The 20,541-nt window shown below is 40.2% G+C and overlaps 1 protein-coding gene across 4 annotated transcripts in view; it reads left to right on the plus strand.

Annotated features, from left to right (window-relative positions):
• Positions 1 to 20,541, plus strand: part of LOC122551600 (myosin light chain kinase, smooth muscle-like) — a 422,603-nt gene that overhangs the window by 211,083 nt on the left and 190,979 nt on the right. For 3 of the 4 annotated variants that reach the window (XM_043693744.1, XM_043693745.1, XM_043693743.1), the window contains exons 7-10: positions 4,056 to 4,221; positions 10,068 to 10,089; positions 10,265 to 11,274; positions 13,818 to 14,021. In XM_043693744.1, coding sequence (XP_043549679.1) covers positions 4,056 to 4,221; positions 10,068 to 10,089; positions 10,265 to 11,274; positions 13,818 to 14,021 — 1,402 coding nt within the window. Of the gene's footprint in view, positions 1 to 4,055; positions 4,222 to 10,067; positions 10,090 to 10,264; positions 11,275 to 11,775; positions 11,851 to 13,817; positions 14,022 to 20,541 lie in introns of those variants that run through there. The other variant, XM_043693747.1, reaches the window with a different exon arrangement.

Consider the following 20,541-nt stretch of genomic DNA (forward strand, 5'->3'; position numbering starts at 1 on the left):
GGGAGTGTTGCTGAACAAAGAGACCTTGGAGTGCAGGTTCATAGCTCCTTGAAAGTGGAGTCGCAGGTAGATAGGATAGTGAAGAAGGCGTTTGGTATGCTTTCCTTTATTGGTCAGAGTATTGAGTACAGGAGTTGGGAGGTCATGTTGCAGCTGTACAGGGCATTGATTAGGCCACTGTTGGAATATTGCGTGCAATTCTGGTCTCCTTCCTATTGGAAGGATGTTGTGAAACTTGAAAGGGTTCAGAAAAGATTTACAAGGATGTTGCCAGGGTTGGAGGATTTGAGCTATAGGGAAAGGTTGAATAGGCTGTGGCTCTTTTCCCTGGTGCATTGGAGGCTGAGGGGTAACCTTATAGAGGTGGATAAAGTCATGAGGGGCATGGATAGGGTAAATAGACAAAATCTCTTCCCTGGATGGGGGGAGTCCAGAACTAGAGGGCATAGGTTTAGGGTGAGCGGGGAAAGATATAAAAGAGACCTAAGGGGCAACTTTTTCATGCAGAGGGTGGTACGTGTATAGAATGAGCTGCCAGAGTAAGTGGTGGAGGCTGTTACAATTGCAACATTTAAAAGGCATCTGGATGGGTATATGAATAGGAAGGGTTTGGAAGGATATGGGCCGGGTATTGCCAGGTGGGACTAGATTGTGTTGGGATATCTGGTCGGCATAGCCGGGTTGGACCAAAGGGTCTAATTCTGTGCTGTAATCTCTATGACTCTATGACTCTAGTTCAAGAAGCATTTTTAAATCTTTAATAATCTGAAATAATGAGACTTCACATTGATAATTGTTAATTTTTAGTGGCACAAGAGATTATTGCATAGTATTTAAGAGTTCTCATATTGGCTTTCTGTGGCCCTCTATCTCTAATCAGATGGCAAGCTCTCCCTCTGGCCATTAATTGGCTAATGTGGGAGAGAAGATCACAGCCAGCTGACTGTTATCCATGGAATGTGGGCTCCGACTCCCATATGAGTGTCATGGTAACATTCTGAAGTAAACATGGAAAATCCTTCCCTTGATGTCACAATGCAGCTTGATGTCAAGATATATGAAGTGTGTTTCACTGGGGGTCATATCATAATATAATAAAACCCTTTCCAGCTAAGCCACTGGTCTAAAGGTCTGCTACTCTGACTGCTTTGGATGAGCACTTTTCAGTGCTTGCTATGATGGCAGTTCAGAGAAGAAGGATGTTGTTGAAACTTGAAAGGGTTCAGAAAAGATATATAAGGATATTGCAAGGATTGGAGGATTTGATCTGTAGGGAGAGGCTGAATAGGCTGGGGATGTTTTCCCTGGAGCATCAGAGGCTGAGGGGTGACTTTATAAAGGTTTATAAAATCATGAAGGGCATGGATAGGATAAATAGACAAAGTCTTTTCTCTGGGGTGGCGGAGTCCAGAACTAGAGGGCATAGGTTTAGGGTGAGAGGCGTAAGATATAGCAGGGACCCGAAAGGGCAACTTTTTTGCACAGAGGGTGGGACATGTATGGAATAATCTGCCTGGGGAAATAGTAGAGGCTGGTACAATTACAATGTTTAGAAGGCATCTGGATGGGTATATGAATAGGAAGCATTTAGTGGGATATGGGCCAAATGCTGGCAAATGGGACTAGATTAGGTCCAGATATCAGGTCGGCATGGACGAATTGGATGAAGGATCTGTTTCGTGCTGTACATCTCAATGACGTTGGCAACTCCTCTCACACAACCTCCTTACCATGTGCATTATTTTGACCTCCATTATGAAAGTGTGAGAGTTGGAGAGTGCAAATGTGTGAGTTTGTATGTGCTGACAAAGAGAAACTGCAAAATGAGAACAGGGTGACCAACAGTTAAATGAAAAGCACATGTTTGAGTATAGGGAGTCAGAAGTGAGCCATGAAAGAAGTTGTTGATTCTGAGAAGGCTAGCAAGTAAGAAGACAATATTGTTAGCATTTCTTGTGAAAGGACCAAGGAAGACATGACTCTGTTTGTACTAAGAGAGCATTGTTATTTTACGATTGGTAGTGAAGAACATGATTGAGGGAAGGAATTTATTGAAAGGGTTGGGATGGGGGAAAAAACTATTAAGAACAAATGCAGATGCATACTATTATTAAAGTTAGCAGGTCAGCATGTTCGGGTAATGTTCCTGGGTCCAATAATCTCAGCATTCTTATTTCAGGGCTGCTGCTATCATATTTATGAATACTTCTATTGTTAGATAGAAACAGAACTTTTCTTCCACCCATTGTTCTTCTATGGTAACTGCAGGGTTGAAGTGCAGCTTATTTTTGGATTTTACTTCTTGCACTCATCCAGCAGAAAAATGAGCCAAAAGTTACTGTAACCTCAATATCCTTTGAGCTGGGGAAAAGCTGGGAAAGAGCAAGAATTATTGTCAATAATGGTTCCATTCCAGGATAGCATCTTTAAATCACCCAAGAGCTTGATCTGAATTGTCACAGCAGTGTCTGTATCCCTTACCAAAAGGTAGCCAATGATTTTTACGTCAGTCTGAGGTTTACAATTTGTTTACAATGGAACCATGTTTATCACAAATAAGGACTTTCCAAGTTGGTGTTGTCATGCAATAGCATAGCAGGGACTTTGCATGTCTCTTTAAAACTTAAAAAATTTACATTATTTCCTTCAAAGTCAACAAATTCAATGTAGACTTTTTTTGCTTTGTTGAACAAGAAGAGCTTCTTAACATGTCCTTCTCATTTAACAGAGTTAACTCATCAACTCATCAAAGAGCGTCACATTAGCTATCAAAGCATCTCTCTCTTCTTCATTCCTGCAAGATAGAAATTCTAATCTAAGCAAAACATACCTCTTAAATGAGCAATATATCAGGATTCCATTTTTCCTTTTTATTGCAAATTAAATTTTCTGTTATGTCTTTTGTGTTGGAAAAAATACATAGTGTTTCCAAAACAATTATAACCGAAATCCGAGTATAAGTTTCATTTTATCTTGTAATTTGTATTTTATTGCTTTAAATACCTTATTAACTCTTGCTTCCATTCTGCCAATGACCCCACAGCCACGCTGCATTGGCAGAATGCAGACTTTCAGAGGGAACATTATTGTGCAAGTATTTCTTATCCTTAGGAGAGTGCTGTGCACACAATTTGACCAGCGAGTTGAGGAAAGTTGACATTGCTCAATTTGTTTCAAATGTGTTGAACTTTCAAATTTATGCAGCAAACCTTAATGAATAAGGAAGCTTGTCTCAAAGAAGATGGAGTACAAATAGCACATCAGTATAAAGTAAGGTCACGCACAAATTTGTTGTTTATCAGTACATTCAACTAATCAAATGCTCCTTGTGTAACAAAGACATTATTGATTGGAATGAAAACCTTGTCTACAGTTGGTTGCAAGTTGTAGTGCTAATGAAACTATCTAGCACATCAGTGATTATCTGAAATTAAGATTGAGGGCAGTAGAAGTTTGATGTCCATAAAATAAATAATAGAACCCAGTGCCATAAAGCAGAAAACTCCATTCAACAGAGCAGGTGCCTGGTGTATTGTTGTGTAGCAAATAAATCAATCTCTTGACGAGTAGAACATAGAACATAGAAAAATACAGCGCAGTACAGGCCCTTTGGCTCTCGATGTTGCGCCGATCCAAGCCCACCTAACCTACACTAGCCCACTATCCTCCATATGCCTATCCAATGCCCGTTTAAATGCCCATAAAGAGGGAGAGTCCACCACTGCTACTGGCAGGGCATTCCATGAACTCACGACTCGCTGAGTAAAGAACCTACCCCTAACATCTGTCCTATACCTACCACCCCTTAATTTAAAGCTATGCCCCCTCGTAATAGCTGACTCCTTATTGAGTCAGTTCTCCTTATTGAGCAATCCAACTGAAGAATAGGCTTATAACTGAGACTAACAATAGTAAGAATGAAGACTGGCTGAATTGAGAATTGTTGTAGCAATGCAATTGAAATGTTGTTCACTGAGATTTTTTTTGGAATTAAAAAATGCTTTTAGAAAGTAACAATTTAGTTGATTAAAGAATACTCTTTTATTCCCCCCTAGGGTGAGGCAGAGTTGCAGCAAAGTGATCATTTCAACATGTTTGAGAAGTCTGGGATTCACTTCTTGGAAATCCGAGCTGCACGGGCAGAGGATGCTGGAAACTATGTGTGTTTAGTAATGAATAATTCTGGAAAAGCAATGGCATCTGTGGAACTCATACTTCAAAGTATGAATGCTATTTTGGGCTACTTTTCAGAAAATTTGACTTTGCAAATCCTAATCTATTTGCATTTTCACCTAATTATTTTTTTAATTAGGGGCAAAACAAGACCACTTGGTCATCACTGTAAACATTGAGATTACAATATGCACTGATAAACTACTGAGTAGTATAAAACGGTTTCCAATTGTAAAAGTTTAAATAATTCTATATCTTTATCAGACATTATATTGTCACTGAACAATTTCATTTAAGTATGTGTTTTAAGCCTGATCCACAACCACATTCAGCCAATACAGAACATTATTTTCTTTCTTTTAATTTTGGGTTTGTAATCATAAACTTCAGAAAGCTTGTTTTGTATTGACATAAGGTGGACCACGTGAACATCATGATTGAATAAAATAAAGCAAAGAACTGCGGATGCTGGCAATCTGAAACAAAAACAGAAATTGCTGGACAAACTCAGCAGATCTGGCAACATTTTACTTTCTGATGAAGAGTCACTGGATTGCTCATGCTTTCTCTCCACAGCGATGATGTCTGACCCACGAAGTTTCTCCAGCCATTTCTGTTTTTGATCAAGGTTGAATAACTATGTTTGTGTGCACTCCAATGCACAAGTGTGCCATAAAAATAGCAAGGATGAGGGGGTATCTCATAGAAACCTATAAAATTCTAACAGGACTAATTATTGTGAATGCAGGAGGATTTTCATGATGACTGGGGAGCCCAGAGTCATTGGTCACAATTTATGGATAAGGGGTAGGCTAATTAGGAATGAAATAAGGAGAAACCTTTTCAGTTAGAGAGTTAGAGGTAAGTCTGTGGTATTCTCTGCTACACAGAGTGGTGGAGGCCAAATCTTTGGATGTTTGCAAGAAGGAGTTAGATGTCATACTTGCGGCTAGAGAGATCAAAGGGTATGAGGAGAAAGGAGGAGAAGGTAGGAACATGGTACTGAATAGGATGATCAGCCATGATCTTATTGAATGGCAGAGCAGGCTTGAAGGGCCGAATGGCATATTTCTGATCCTATTTCCTATATTTCTAAAGGCTACTGTGAGACTCAGTCCTCACACTGGGGAGTCAGGTGTACAGTCTGAAACAGATCTTAGACACAGTCACAAAGGTTGGTAAGTGCTAAGATGCGCTGGTGAGAAAACTGCCACTGATCCACACTCTTTTACCCTCACACCCATTCCCATGACCATCAAAGTGAAAATTAGCAAATATGACCCTTCTAATCCAGAAGGGAAGGAGGTGAGGAGGAAACAGGAAACTGCTATGGGAAAGGTGTTAAAATCAACCCATAAGTACATTATAGCTGGGCTGTCAGAAAAAAAACAAGGTAATAAAGAAGCGTCAGCAATTTTTGTTAAAGAGAAATCATATTTTAACAATTTAGACTCATGGAGACGTACAGCAAGGAAACAGACTCTTGGTCCAATTCGTCCATGTCGACCAGATATCCCAACCTAATCTACTCCCATTTGGCAGCACTTAGCCCATATCCCTCTAAACTCTTCCTATTCATATACCCATCCAGATGCCTTTTAAATATTGTAATTGTACCAGTCTCCACCACTTCCTCTGGCAGCTCATTCCAAACACACACCCCCCTCTACAAGAAACAGTTGCCCCTTAGGCCCCTGTTATATCTTTCCCCTCTCACCCTAAACCTATGCCCTTTAGTTCTTTCTGGACTCCCCCACTCCAGGGAAAAGACCTTGTCTATTTACCCTAACCATGCCCCTCATGATTTTTTAAACCCCTATAAGAATATCCCTCACCCTCCAACGTTCCAGGGTAAACAACCCCAGCCTATAGTTCAAATCCTCCAATGCTGGCAACATTTATTAGAGTTCTTTTGAAGAAATGGCATTTGCTGTGAATTATTGTGAGCTCGTTGACATAAATTCCTTTGATTTCTGGAAAGTATTTGACAGCATTCTACATAAAATGTTATTGCACAAAGTAGAAGGACATTGTGTTATGGATAACATATCAGTTGGATAGAACATTAGTTGGCAGAAACAGAGAGTATGCAGAAATGGGATGTTTTTGTAATTGGTAGAGTGTACGAAGGGGGTGCTGAAGGGATCTTTGCTGGGACCCCAGCTTTTTACATTTTACATCAATGACTTAGATAAGGGGAGTGAAGGCATGGTGGCTAAATTTGCAGATGTATCAAAGATAGTAAGAAAGTATGTTTGAAAAGGACATCACGAGATTGCAAGAAGGATCACTGGACCCCTAATGTTAACTCCAATTTCCCTTCACAGATGCTGCCAGACCTGCTGAGCATTTCCAGCAACTTTTGTTTCTGTTTGTGATTTATAGCATCCACAGTTCTTTTGGTTTTTATAATGAGATTGCAGACTGATAACTATAAATTGAGAGGGCAAAGATCTGCCTGTGAAGTATAATGTGCGAAAATGTGAAGTTTAAATTTTGGTCAGAAGAACAGAAAAAAAGTATTACCTAAACAGAATGTGACTGCAAAATCCCAAACTGCAAAGGAATCCAGGTTCTCTAGTGCATTAAAAGTGTGGATATAGAGAACAATGAAACATATGCATTACTGAAAATAGGCACATTTGTTGAAGCTTTTTATCTTGCATTTGTGTTAACATTTTGCAAGGAATATGTTTTCGCTGGAGCCTCAGAGGCTGAGGGGTGGCATTATAGAGGTTTACAAAATTATGAGGGGCATGGATAGGATAAATAGACAAAGTATTTGCCCTGGGGTTGGGGAGTCCAGAACTAGAGGGCATAGTTTAGGGTGAGAGGGGAAGGATGTGAAAGAGACCTACGGGGCAACTTTTTTACGCAGAGGGTGGTACGGGTATGGAACGAACTGCCAGAGGAAGTGGTGGAGGCTAGTACAGTTGCAGCATTTAAGAGGCATTGGATGGGTATATGAATAGGAAGGGTTTGGAGGGATATGGGCCGGGTGCTGACAGGTGGGACTAGATTGGGTTGGGACATCTGGTCGGCACGGACAGGTTGGACCGAAGGGTCTGTTTCCGTGCTGTGACTCTATGAGTCGCCAGATGCTAACATGCAGGTACAAGTAAGTAAGCAAGGCGAATGGAATGCTCTGCTTTATTCTGAAGGAGGGATATGGGCCGGGTGCTGACAGGTGGGACTAGATTGGGTTGGGACATCTGGTTGGCACGGACAGGTTGGACCGAAGGGTCTGTTTCTGTGCTGTGACTCTGAGTCGCCAGATGCTAACATGCAGGTACAAGTAAGTAAGCAAGGCGAATGGAATGCTCTGCTTTATTCTGAAATGTAAACATAAAAACAAGGATGTCATATTCAGTTATTCATTGGCAAGATCACCTCTTGAATACTGTGTGCAGTTTCAGTGTCCTTATTTAAGGAAGGGTGTAAATGCGTGGAGGCAGTTCAGAGGAAGTTCACTTGGATTGAGCGGATTGTCTTGTGAAGAATGATTTGAACCAGCTGGCTTGGTTTGTCTGGAGTTGCGAAGAATGAAGTGAGACATTATTGAAGACTATGTATTGTCTTGACAAGGTGGATGTGGAATTTATGTTTCCTCTCATGGGTGAGACCAAAACTAGGGGATACAATGTTTTAAAATTCATGTTCAGCCTTTTTAAACAAAAAAGAGGCAAATATTTAAAGTGATCGAAAAAGGAACCAGAGGCAACATGAGGAAAAAAGCTTTTGGTGCAATGAGTGGTTAGGATTTGGAATGCAATGCCTGAGTGTGTGCTCAAAGCAGGTTTGGGTAATTATCAAATAGGAAAATTGCAGAGCTACAGGAAAATTGTGAAGGAATGGTACTAGTCAGTAGATATCACAGGAAACTGGTGTAGACATGATGGGCCGAATGACCTCCTTCTGGGCTGTCACCACTGTAATGACTTCAAACGCAGGTTTTGTAGACATGATATCCAAAATCCCACTCTTTCTCACAGTTGTTTAAATAATTTTGTGTGTTATCTTGCACAACACTAGCAGGTACACACTACTGTAACAGACATAGCTTCCCTCTTTAATCTAAAATGAAAATTGGTCTTATTGGTATTTTGAATTACCTTATGTTCTTAATCGCAATAAGTAGTGTTGATAATTTTGGAGAAATCTTCCCTACTGAGAATTTCCTACTAGAATTAGAAGTTAAATTATAAACCTACTCTTTGTGAATCTAAATTTCTTGAAGTTGATGTGCCAACTTCATTTACAGTGTGTTTTACTTTTGTGTCTTCTCCTTTTCTACACTCGCTTCTGAATGGCTCCTGTTATGGAAAGAGAAACTGCCCATGACCTACAAGAGTTTATCATAAAGATAGAACTGCATCTCACAGATATTTGTATGTTTGGAAAACTTTATCTAATCATATTAGCCTTTTTTTAAATGAGCATAAAAGTTATAGTTAGTAAGTTTGCAGATGACACCAAAATTGGAGGTGTAGTGGACAGCGAAGAGGGTTACCTCAGATTACAACAGGATCTTGATCAGTTGGGCCAATGGGCTGAGATGCGGCTGATGGAGTTTAATTTAGATAAATGTGAGGTGCTGCATTTTGGGAAAGCAAATTTTAGCAGGACTTATACACTTAATAGTAAAGTCCTCAAGAGTGTTGCTGAACAAAGTGACCTTGGAGTGCAGGTTCATAGCTCCTTGAAAGTGGAGTCGCAGGTAGATAGGGTAGTGAAGAAAGCATTTGGTATACTTTCCTTTATTGGTCAGAGTATTGAGTACAGGAGTTGGGAGTACAGAATATTGAGTACAGGAGTAGTACAGAACATTGGTTCGGCTACTGTTGGAATATTGCATGCAATTCTGGTCTCCTTCCTATCGGAAGGATGTTGTGAAACGTGAAAGAGTTCAGAAATGATTTCCAAGGATGTTGCCAGGGTTGGAGGATTTGACCTATAGGGAGAGGCTGAATAGGTTGTGGCTGTTTTCCCTGGAGAATCGGAGGGTGAAGGTTGACCTTATAGAGGTTTATAAAATCATGAGGGGCATGGATAGGATAAATAGACAAGGTCTTTTCCCTGGAATGGGGGAGTCCAGAACTAGAGGGCATAGGTTTAGGGTGAAAGGGGAAAGATATAAAAGGGACCTAAGGGGCAGCTTTTTCATGCAGAGGGTGATACGTGTATGGAATGAGCTGCCAGAGAAAGTATTGGAAGCTGGTACAATTGCAACATTTAAAAGGCATCTGGATGGGTATATGAATAGGAAGGGTTTGGATGGATATGGGCCGGGTCCTGGCAGGTGGGACTAGATTGGGTTGGGATATCTGGTCGGCATGGACGGGTTGGACCGAAGGGTCTGTTTCTGTGCTGTAATCTCTATGACTCTATTTATCAATTCACCTGACAGAGGTGAATAAGATTATGGGTGGCATGGGCATGGTGAATAGAAAGCAACTGTTCGAAGGGTCGAAAGGTCGAATTGATCGAAGGGTCAATAACAGGGGAACATAATTTGAAAGTGAAAGGCAGGAGGTTTAGGGCAGATTTAAGGAAAATCCCAGAGGGATTTCAGCCAGAGGGTAGTTGGAGTCTGGTATGCGCTGCCTGGGAGAGTAGTTGAGGCAGGAGACTGCAGAACCTTTAAAAGTATGTGGATGAGCACAAGAAGTGTCATAACCTTCCAGGCTATGGGCCCAGTATGGGAGTAATGTTAGGAATAGTATAGTTTTGGTGATGGACTGAAGGGCCTCTTCTGTACGGCATGATTCTGTGAGATAAACCTTACAGGTGAAAAAGCATATAGGTTTGTCATTATTATTAATTTATTACTATTATTAATAATAATGTTTTATTATAAATCATTATTCAAATTGTTTTTTTGGTTTTCTTTTCAGATATGTGTTCAACATCTGAAATGTAAGTATATGCTTTAAACAACATTGTTAATCCAGTTATAAAATAAATGTCCTATATGTATTAAGTCTGTCAGGACGCTGATGTTTCGTTCTTTATCAATTTAATACTGTACAATGTAAATTCATCTGTGTGTGAAAAGATCAATTAGGTAATGAGTTTTATTTTTAATTAATAGTTCTTCGGTGCAACAAAGAAGCAATGCTGCTAAAACTGTTGAACCTCTGGAAACTAAACAGACAACTGCAAATGGCATTCAAATGGAAAAGCAAGAGGCTAGTGCAGTCACTGTTCAATCCAAGGAGAATCAGAAAGCGATGAAATGCATTCTAGCAGCCCCTGAGAAACAGAAGCCAGAGAGTGAAGAGCGACTGGAAAAAAGAACTGAAGAAAACAAGTCTCATCCAGAACTGAAGTCAGAAGTAAAAAATGTGACACTCCAACAAAAATATTTAAATGCTGCAACACATCAAGAATCAAAAGTAGAAATAAAGAAAACTCCAATACAACAGGAATCCCAAATCACCACAACAGCCCCTACCCTACAGAAATCCCAAATTACCACAACATCCTCCATCCTACAGAAATCCCAAATCACCACAGCAGCCCCTACCCTACAGAAATCCCAAATCACCACAACAGCCCCCACCCTACAGAAATCCCAAATTAGCACAACATCCTCCATCCTACAGAAATCCCAAAACACCAAAACAGCCCCCACCTTACAGCAATCCCAAACTACTCCAGCTCCCACCGTACTGAAAACCCAAATTGCTACATCCTCCATCCAAGAGAAAGCTCAAATCTTTACAAGAACTTCCACCCAGCAGAAAACCCAAAAAATTCCAACAGGCTCTATCGAACAGAAAGCACCAAGTATGATAACAAACCAGAAATCTAAGCGTACTCTCATACTCCAATCACACAAGATGGAGGAACCGGCAATTATTGAAAGAAAAGAGGAGCCGGCAGGGCAGATGGAAGAATGTCCGAAGGTTATCCCGCAGTTGAATGTTGAAGGTTGCAGAACTATGCAGAATTCACAATCAGGAGCTGGGAAACTGCCAGCAGAAAGCAGAAAGATTGCAGAACAAAAATCAATGACCAGAGGATCACCTCCTGATTTTCTTATTTATCCTCAAAGCCAGACAGTACTGGCGGGTGAAGAGGTTATATTCAGATGTAAAAGTAAGTGAACAATGGAAATTATGAATTTGTTTCATTCCTGTATCAGCACAACTGTAAATTTCCCTATGCTCTTTAACACTGACCACAGATGTTCTAGTGTCTAGATTCTGTTGTGAAGCTATCCTTTAAATACACACACACTGTCAGTATCTGAACAAAGACTGATGGTGAGAAACTAAGTTATGTAGCTATGCCTTTATCATCATTGGCTTCCTGGATTTTCTCCACTGCCTAACCAGGGGTGCACTCATTGGCTGTCTGAAAGGAGGAAGGCACAAGGATAAAGTTGTAGTAAGAGAGGCGGGGCTGTTTCTGCAGTTTAAATCAGATAAGATTACAGGATGAGGACGAAGTGAGAAATGAGAAGCAGGATTAGTTTTAAGCATATCGTCACCTTTACTAGTTACAGCCCATTGACACAGCTTGATCAGTGGGCATCCTAGTATAGACAAACACAACCTTCTCTGTAAAGATCAGAATATGCAGATATAGCAGCATATGCATTTCCTTTAGGTTAGCTCCTGCCTCCTCTGGTTGTTCACCATCTTGCCTTGCAGGAGACGGGGAATTGTGACAGTAAGTGTTCTGCAATCTGTTTTGCTAATGCGGCTGTCAAAGTTGAATAGCTGGTTGTTTGTGTAACCTGTGAGGTATGCGTGTGAGGTTTACTGCAGTACCCCGTGAGTGAGGATAATGTGAAACATGTCAGCATTGCAACTGAGTCCTGATTGATAAGGATCTTTGGTAGCCAAGTGATGTATTTATTTGTGCCTGATGTTGTTAATGCAGTCAATGGGATATGACATGTAAGGGTAGATTCACTGACCTTGAAGGGCCCTCTTGTGACATAGCAGTAGTGTCCCTGTCGCTGGGCTGGGAGGCCCAGGCTCAAGCCCCACCTGCTCCAGAGATGTACAATGACATCTCTAAACAGGTTAATTAGAAAAAAGGTTAAAAAATTTTAAAAATCACTGACCTTGATCACTTCTTTGAAGTTCTGGAGCTTTCTGCAGACAGGTCCTTGGAGTTTGAGCTCCAATATTCAACTCTAAGTCAGCCTGCCCCCACTGCCTTTTGACCCTCAATCTGGAAGGTCTCCTTCATTCTATGGACACAGGACATCTTTATTCCTTTGCATCTCCTCCAGTAAGACCTCCTGTGCAGCATCTGAAGACTTTAGTGCAAACCCATTCCCTATGTTGTGCCATTCTTCACTTTTTTTCTCCAGATCAAATTGTCTTCAACCACTGCTCATGCTATAATGCTCTTTTAAGAGGTACAGGATAATTTTGAGTGATGCCAGCGACTCAAGATACTCATCCCTGAGGGATGCATACTGCCAATGACCAATGTGATTAGCACTAATTGGATCTCAAGATAATTCAAGTGAACATGTTCTGTGAAGTTCTCATGATACTTGCATCACAATCAATGGGTGTAGATTAGTAATCATCAGAGGTTTATTTATTTGGAAATGAACTTCAGTAAAAAGCCAAATTGACATAAATTTTACAACCAATCATACCAAGTAATGTATAAAATTCAAAGATTGTTAGAAAGAACCGAGTAGAATAATGTACTATCAGACTAGGGACTCCTCACTATCAAGTGTTCAAAGTTTAACAACTATTATAGCTTTTATTGTGCAGAGGAGATATAGCATTAGCTTTTTCACAAATTTAATAATGCAAAACCTTAATTCAGTTAGTGTGAATTCTGTAGCCACTGTGGGATCTATTTGCAGGTAACAAATAATGCATTTTGTAGCTTGACTGCAAGCTTGCAAAAGAATGGCAGAATTTATTACATCAGTTTGAGAGTGTCTCTAGGCCACAATCATGTGCAGTGTCTGAGTAATTATATTAACTAGAGCCAAGAGTGACTTTGCAAGCCCTTTCTGAACATTTTCAATTACTTTGTATTGCTGTTTTGTGATTGGGAACAGGAGTCCCATGTACAATATCGGACGAATAAAATGTGGAAATAGTGACGAGAGTTCTGCTTGAGAGGAAATTGTATTTCAGTTAGTGAAACATGTATAGAAGGCTATTAGCTCATTCCAAAATAGAATTGATGTGGGCATCTCATTCTGGACCTGCTTGGATAAATACATCTCGCAGTTTGAGAGTGCTATGATATTGGATTGTTACATCATTCAGTGACAAGTTAAAAAGAGCTGGTTTGTTTCAAATGAATTAGATGCCAATGATTGGGTACCTTTTAGGGGCAAAGTGCAATTTTATCTCTATAGATTATTTATGAAGTTGTTCAAGAACAGCTGTCTGTGAGATTCACTGTGAGTGGCTTTTTTTTTGATAACTGCAGGTCATCGACACTTTTAAAGTGGCAAATGCAAGTAGCAATACAATCCTTTCCTTTGTTTTCCTTGTTATACCTTGGTTTCCTTGCTACACCATCTCCAAAATGATTTAAATGATCATCCAGCAGGGTTATAATGACAGATTTATTATTTGTTTTTCTCAAAGTTCCTTCCGATTTCATTTACTGTATTACGATATTTGATTTAAGTTTCTATTGTACAGTTACAGGATATCCAAAACCAGAAGTGAAATGGACAAAAAATGGAGTTTTACTGAATCAAACAGGTGGTCTTGAAATGTATGAAAAGGATGAGATTCAATTTCTTTGCATTAGCAGCGTAAATATGGCTGACAGTGGCTCATACAGCTGCACAGTGACAAACCGCAGAGGCCAGCTTTCCAGGAATTGGACATTAAGTGTTACAGGCAAGTAGCCTTGTTCAATTAAGTAATTTCCTGTAATGTTATTACAGGAAGAATTAGGAATACGTTCGTGTGATATTGGAATAGTATTCTTACATTCATATATTAGGTCATGCAATCAGATCCCATCATGCTAGATTGCAAAATCTATTTAGAGGATTTTTGTTAATCCATAACCTTGTACCAGAAAATGACCCCAACTACTTTCAGATTGTCATAAAAGATCCAACTATTTTACGGATGTATGCTCAGTTCAGAAAGAGGCTTGCCATCTTTACTTAGTCTTGCCTACATTTTACTTGATCCCACGTTACTTGGCTTTACAGGAAGAAATTAAATTAAATCGATGGCAAGAAGCGATGTTGGGTTGGAAGGCATAGAACCTGTGTGGATAGTGTTGAGGAACTGCAAAGGGAAAGTGTTTCTAATGAGAGTTGTGTGCAGGTCCCTTAGCATTAGTCAGGATGTGGGCAGGAAACAAATCAGGAGATAAAAAAGGAATGTAAGAAAGACTCTCCTATAATATTCATGGGAGACTTCAGTATATGGGTGGATTGGGAAAATCAGGCTGGTAGCAGATGCTAAGAAAAGGAATTTGTGAAACGTCTTTGAGTTTTTTTTAGAGCAGCTTGTGGTAGAGCCCGTGAGGGAACAGGCAGTTATGGATTTAATGATGTTCAATGAGGCATTCCTGATTGGGGAGCTTAAGGTGAAGGAACCCATAGGGGGCAGTGGCCATAATATGACAGAATCACCCTGCAGTTTGAGAGGGAGAGGCTTGAATCATAGAGTCATAGAATCATACAACATTGAAACAGACCCTTCAGTCCAACTTGTCCAAGCCAAGTTTCCCAATCTAAACTGGTCCCATTTTCCTGTGTTTGGCTAATATCCCTCTAACCCTTTCTTGTTCATGTATTTGTCCAAGTGTCTTTAAAATGCTGCAACTGTACCTGGATCTACCACGTCATCATTCCATGTATGAACTACCCTCTGTGTGAAAACATTTTCCCTCAGGTCCCTTTTAAATCTTTCTTCTCTCACCTTAAATTTATGCCTTCCAGTTTTGAACTCTCCTACCCTAGGGAAAAATACTTTTGCTATTCACTTATCTATGCCCCTTATGATTTTATAAATCTTAAAAGGTTACTCCTCAACCTCTCATGCTCCAATGAAGAAGTCTTAGCCTATCCAGCTTCTCCTTATAATTCAAATCCTCTAGTCCCGGCTGCATCCTTGTAAGTCTTTTCTGCACCCTCTCCAATTTAATCATATCCTTCCCATGGCACACCTACCAGAACTGTGCACAGTATGACAAAAGTGGCCTCACCAACATCCTGTACAACTGCAACATGACGTCCTAATTCCTTTCTTCAATGGTCTGAGCAAAGAAGGTAAGCATGCCAAATGCTTTCATTACCACCCTGTCTACCTGTAATGGAAATTTAAAGCAACTATGTAACTGAACTGTCTTTATTCAACAATACTCCCCAACTGCCCTTGTTCAAATTACCAAAATGCAACACCTCACATTTAGCACAATTAAACTCCATCTGCCACTCCTCAATCAATTGGCCTGATTAATCAAGATCTCTTTGTAATTGTAGAAAATCTTCTTCACCATCTACTATACCACAATTTTAGTACCATCTGCAAACTTACTAACCATGCTTCTTAAATTCTTATTCAAATCACTTCTATAAATTACAAATAACAGTAGACTCAGCATTGATCCCTGAGGGACATTGCTGGGCAAGACCTCCAGTCTGAAAAACAACTCTCCACCACCACTCTGTCTCCTACCATCAAGCCAATTTTGTATCTAATTGGCAAGCTTTCCCTCAGATATAATCGTATTACAATTGAGTAAAGGTAACTACAATGACATGAAGGAAGAGCTGGTCAGAGTTGATTCAAAAGGGAGCCTAGCAGGGAAGACAGTGAAGGAGCAAGATTCGGTGTTTCTGAGGATCATTTGGGAGGTACAGCAGAAATTCATCCCAAGGAAGGTGGAGATAAGATAAATAGTAATATAAAAGAAGGTTGCAAGAGTTTTTTTTAAATAAGAGAGAGAGGCAAGAGTGGATACTGCACTACTGGAAAATGAGGCTAGAGGGGAAGTAATAGGGAATAAAGAAATGGAGAAACTAAATAGGTATTTTGCATCAGTCTTCACAGTGGAAGATCCCAGTACAGACCAGAACTTCAAGAGAGTTGGGGGTAGAGGTGAGTGTAATGTCTGTCACTAAGAAGAAGGTAAATAAAACAAAGAATTGTGGATGCTGGAGATCAGAAGCAAAAGCTAAAATCGCTGGTGAAACTCAGCAGGTCTTCAGCATGTGGGGGAAAATCAGAGTTAACTTTTTGAGTCTGGTGATTCTTAACCAGAACTGTTAGCAGCTAGGGAAAATGGTATTTATGTTGAAGTCAAAGTTGAGAGAAAGGGGAAAAGGTATGAGGATGGGTGGGTGGAGCCCAGAGAAAGAGAAAGGGTCATAGGGTGAGACAGTACAGAAACAGACCTTTCGGTCCAACTCATCCATGCTAAACAGATATCTCAATCAGACCTAGTCCCATTTGCCGGGCATTTGGCCCATATCCTTCTAAACCCTTCCTATGCATACATCCATAGATGCCTTTTAAATGTGGTAATTGTACCTGCCTTGATCACTTCCTTTGGCAGCTCATTGGCAGCATATGTAAACGAGGGGATTGTGGATGGCCTGCACTGGCCTGATGGAATACAATGTGGAAAAGTATGAGGCTATGCATTTTGGGGAAGAATAGAGATGTAAATTGTTTTCTAAATAGGGAAAGGCTTAAGATTCTGAAGCACAAAAGGACATAGGAGACCTAATTCAGGATTTTCTTAAGGTTAAGATGCATGTTCATTAGCAGTGAAGAAGGCAAAAGCACTGTTTACATTCATTTCAAGAAGGCTGGAATACAAGAGTAGGTATGTCCAGCTGAGATTGTATAAGACTCTAGTCAGATTGCATTTGGAATATTGTGAGCAGTTTTGGACCTCATATCTGAGGAAGGATATGCTGGTCTTGGAGGGGATGTTTACAAGAATGATTCCGCAGATAAAGGGCTTATCATATGAGGAGCAGTTGAGGATTCTGAGTTTGAATTCACTGAAGTTTAGAAGGATATGGGGGGATCGGATTGAAACTTGCAGAATACTGAGATACAGTGGACATGGAGAAGATGTTTCCACAAGGAGTAGAGATTAGGACCCAAGGGCACAGCCTCAGAATGCAAGGATAACTCTAGAAAACTGAGATTAGGAGAAATTTCTTCAGCCAGATGGTGGTGAATCTATATAACTCATTGCCACAGATGGCTGTGAAGGCCAAGTTATTGAGTGTATTTAAGATGGAGATGGATAGATTATGATTAGGAAGGGGATCAAGGGGGAGAAGGCAGAAGAGTGGAGTTGAGAAACATATCAGCCATGATCGAATGACAGAGCTGACCTGATAGGCCAAATGGCCTAACTGCTCTTATATCTTATGATCTTAACTGATAATGCGTGTGAAAATATTAAAAAAGCAGTTTGGTTCAAAGTGCAAAACTAATGTGTAAAATTGGACAGATGCAAATAACTTTGACCCCGAATTCATATCAATGTAGCAATATAGGCAATCTCATCTCATTAATAAATACATAGTGAAATAACTCCACAGAGGCTGGTATCCTGTCACCAAGTCACCCTTATTTACATGTGGAGAGAGCTTGACACTGGTCCAGTTTCCTCAGAGCCAGCTCTCAGAGTGAATAGAACCTCTAACTGTCCTATTCTTATCTGTCAGCCAGAGCTCCCAAATTGGACCAGTTTAACAGCCCCAATCAGAGAACTCATATTCAATGATGACCTCATTACAATCACAACCCATAGATATGCACATGTAGTGTTACATCATACAGGGCTATGGAACAGGAGCTGGAAATTGGGATTGAGCTACACAATTCCATTTCTGCCAACACAACTCCATTTGATGAATGGCCCTTCTTCAGCACTTCAATTTTTAATGGCCTAAATTTTCACAGAGATGGAATGGTGCTGTGCCTTAGCCAGAATAGCATTGGAACCCCAATTCCAAAGGTTCTGCCACTGAACCACCATTTTGTCATGGGGTTTGGATGTGGGGGAGCGGAGGAGTGGAGTAGGGAGTAGGAGAGAAATCAGGGGTGACTTGTAATATGTATAGCCATGATTCATGGAGGCAGCTTCATATGTCTTCAAACAGAAAAACTTTCATTATTGAGATTTCCAAAGCACAATTTGCGGGTATTTGACATTCGAAGCAAAGCTGTCAGGAGTTATTTGGAAAAGTATTGTGCTTTTGGAGAGGTAAAACACTACTTTCAGAGAGAGGGTAGGGGCCCTTTGGGATAGGTCAGGTAAATATTTGGATTTATTCAGAGTAGATATGAATATTCAGGTAAAGTGGATAAGCTGTATTCAGTCTTAAAGCTGTCATCATTTACGTTTCTGCCTTTTAAAGTTTTAGAACATAAACATCCAACCTGCAATTGTTTTCTCTTTCACTGTTTTTTTCTCATGAAAATTAGTGCTTCTTGACTGCTTCCACAGAGTGAGGGGCAGAGGTTGCTTCTGTAAGTTCAGTTTTATTACCTCCTCCAAGTGTCTTAAGGTGATCAACTATCATTCATGTGGAACTGTTAAGACAAAGGCCTGTTGATATAAAGAATGAAGTACTTAAAGGAATTAAAGTTTTGACATTGCGTGTTTTTTAAAACTATAGTCTGCAACAGATACTTGGGCCGATATTTTATTTCATCTCATCATGGTTCCTGGGCCTGCCCATTGTAGATATTGGACAAATTCATTTATAAGATGTAAGGGTTAAGAATGCTTGATAGAGGGGTGTGGGTAGGCATAGAGGGTATAAGTGCACATGAGGTGGATAGAGGAATATAGGTTGATATGGAGGGTTTGAGGATCCATGAATGTGTTGGAGGAGCATCAGTTGACATAGAGGGTGTGAGGGACCATCTGAGGTTAGTGTGACATGGGATGGCATGTGTTAGCATTAATGAGGCATTAGGAGTTTGACGGTGTGTAAGGAATGAGGGCTAGAGAGCTATTTATAGTTTTGTTGCTGTTATTGAAACTATATCTAGGTCACAAAGGTAGGGCTTTTAAACAGACTGCCTAGCATCAGGCATCTGATGAGGTAGCCTCCAGACTGTTTCTGGCAGTGACAGGCCTGCCTCCAGTCAGCAGCTGCTCCAGCAATAACTCCGCGCTTCTGATTCAGGGGTCAATCTTCAGCTCCTATTACCAACTCAGTTCAGGCAAACCTGCAAAATCCTCATGAGTAACACTTTAGTCCGAACTTTAGTTCTGGTTGTACCTTGGTTGTGGAGGTAGAATTTCAGTCTGTTTCTCCAGGATTGAGGCTCAGATTACTTAGCTGACTAGCCTCAATTAAACATTTCCAGTCAATTTTCACCTGCTAGGAAGTGATGAAAACCATGAGGCACAGAAACTGCCTGCCAAGACCCAGATGATTGGAGAGTACTGTAGTCAGGACTGTCTCGCAAGGTGTCATAATTGGGGAAGAGAATTGACAGGGGAGACTTACATTTTCCTTTTGGTGTCTGTGAGACTGCTGCTCCTTCTCCTGACCCTGACAAGGTTGGTCCTTAATGTCTTCCCTTGTGCACTTTTCAGTGGATTTACATACAAATTGCCTCTTCAGTAAAGTGCTACCTGGACAACCTTATCACATTCTGTCCTTGCTACTCAATACTAAAAGGACTATTTAAATAAATATTCTGTGTACTCTTCAAGGGTCATCATCCCATTACCCTAACGGCAGCTAAAACATTTTCATGAGACTTTGCCTTTACAGCAATGCTATATTTTACAATGTTGACCTGTCATGAGCAATTATTGTAAATTATATGTCGAGAATGTGTTTCTGGGAAAGGACAACAGGTCAGGCAGCATCCAAGGAACAGGAGAATCGACATTTTAGGCATAAGCCCTTCATCAGGAATAATGAAGGGCTTATGCCCAAAATGTTGATTCTCCTGCTCCTTGGATGCCGCCTAACCTGCTGTGTTTTCACAGCCACATACTCTCAACTCTGATCTCCAGCATCTACAGTCCTCATTTCCTCACTTATAATTTATAATGCAGTAATTAATATAGAATGGTCAATGCTTGGTGGTTAATTGTGGATTTTATAGATAGTAATTAGTAGAGTAGCAGCCTGTTAAAGCTGAGCTGCATATTCGTCTTTGAGGTAAAATGAGGTAATTTCACGTGCATACTAATTCTGAGTATTTTCCCTTCAAATTATTGTTTTGGTTTCATAGATTTTTCAGCCTACTAGTAGCTCTGAGGAATAAAGGCTATTACTACAGCAAATATATGTTAATGAATACTTATATGACTGGTTATCTCATGCTCTCACTTCAGTTAAAATGTGTTCCTTTCAGGATAAATTATTTATTGTGATGATTGTTAAATTGTATGGCAATATTA

The sequence above is a fragment of the Chiloscyllium plagiosum genome, chromosome 7 (assembly GCF_004010195.1).
Source record: "Chiloscyllium plagiosum isolate BGI_BamShark_2017 chromosome 7, ASM401019v2, whole genome shotgun sequence".
Lineage (NCBI taxonomy): Eukaryota > Metazoa > Chordata > Chondrichthyes > Orectolobiformes > Hemiscylliidae > Chiloscyllium > Chiloscyllium plagiosum.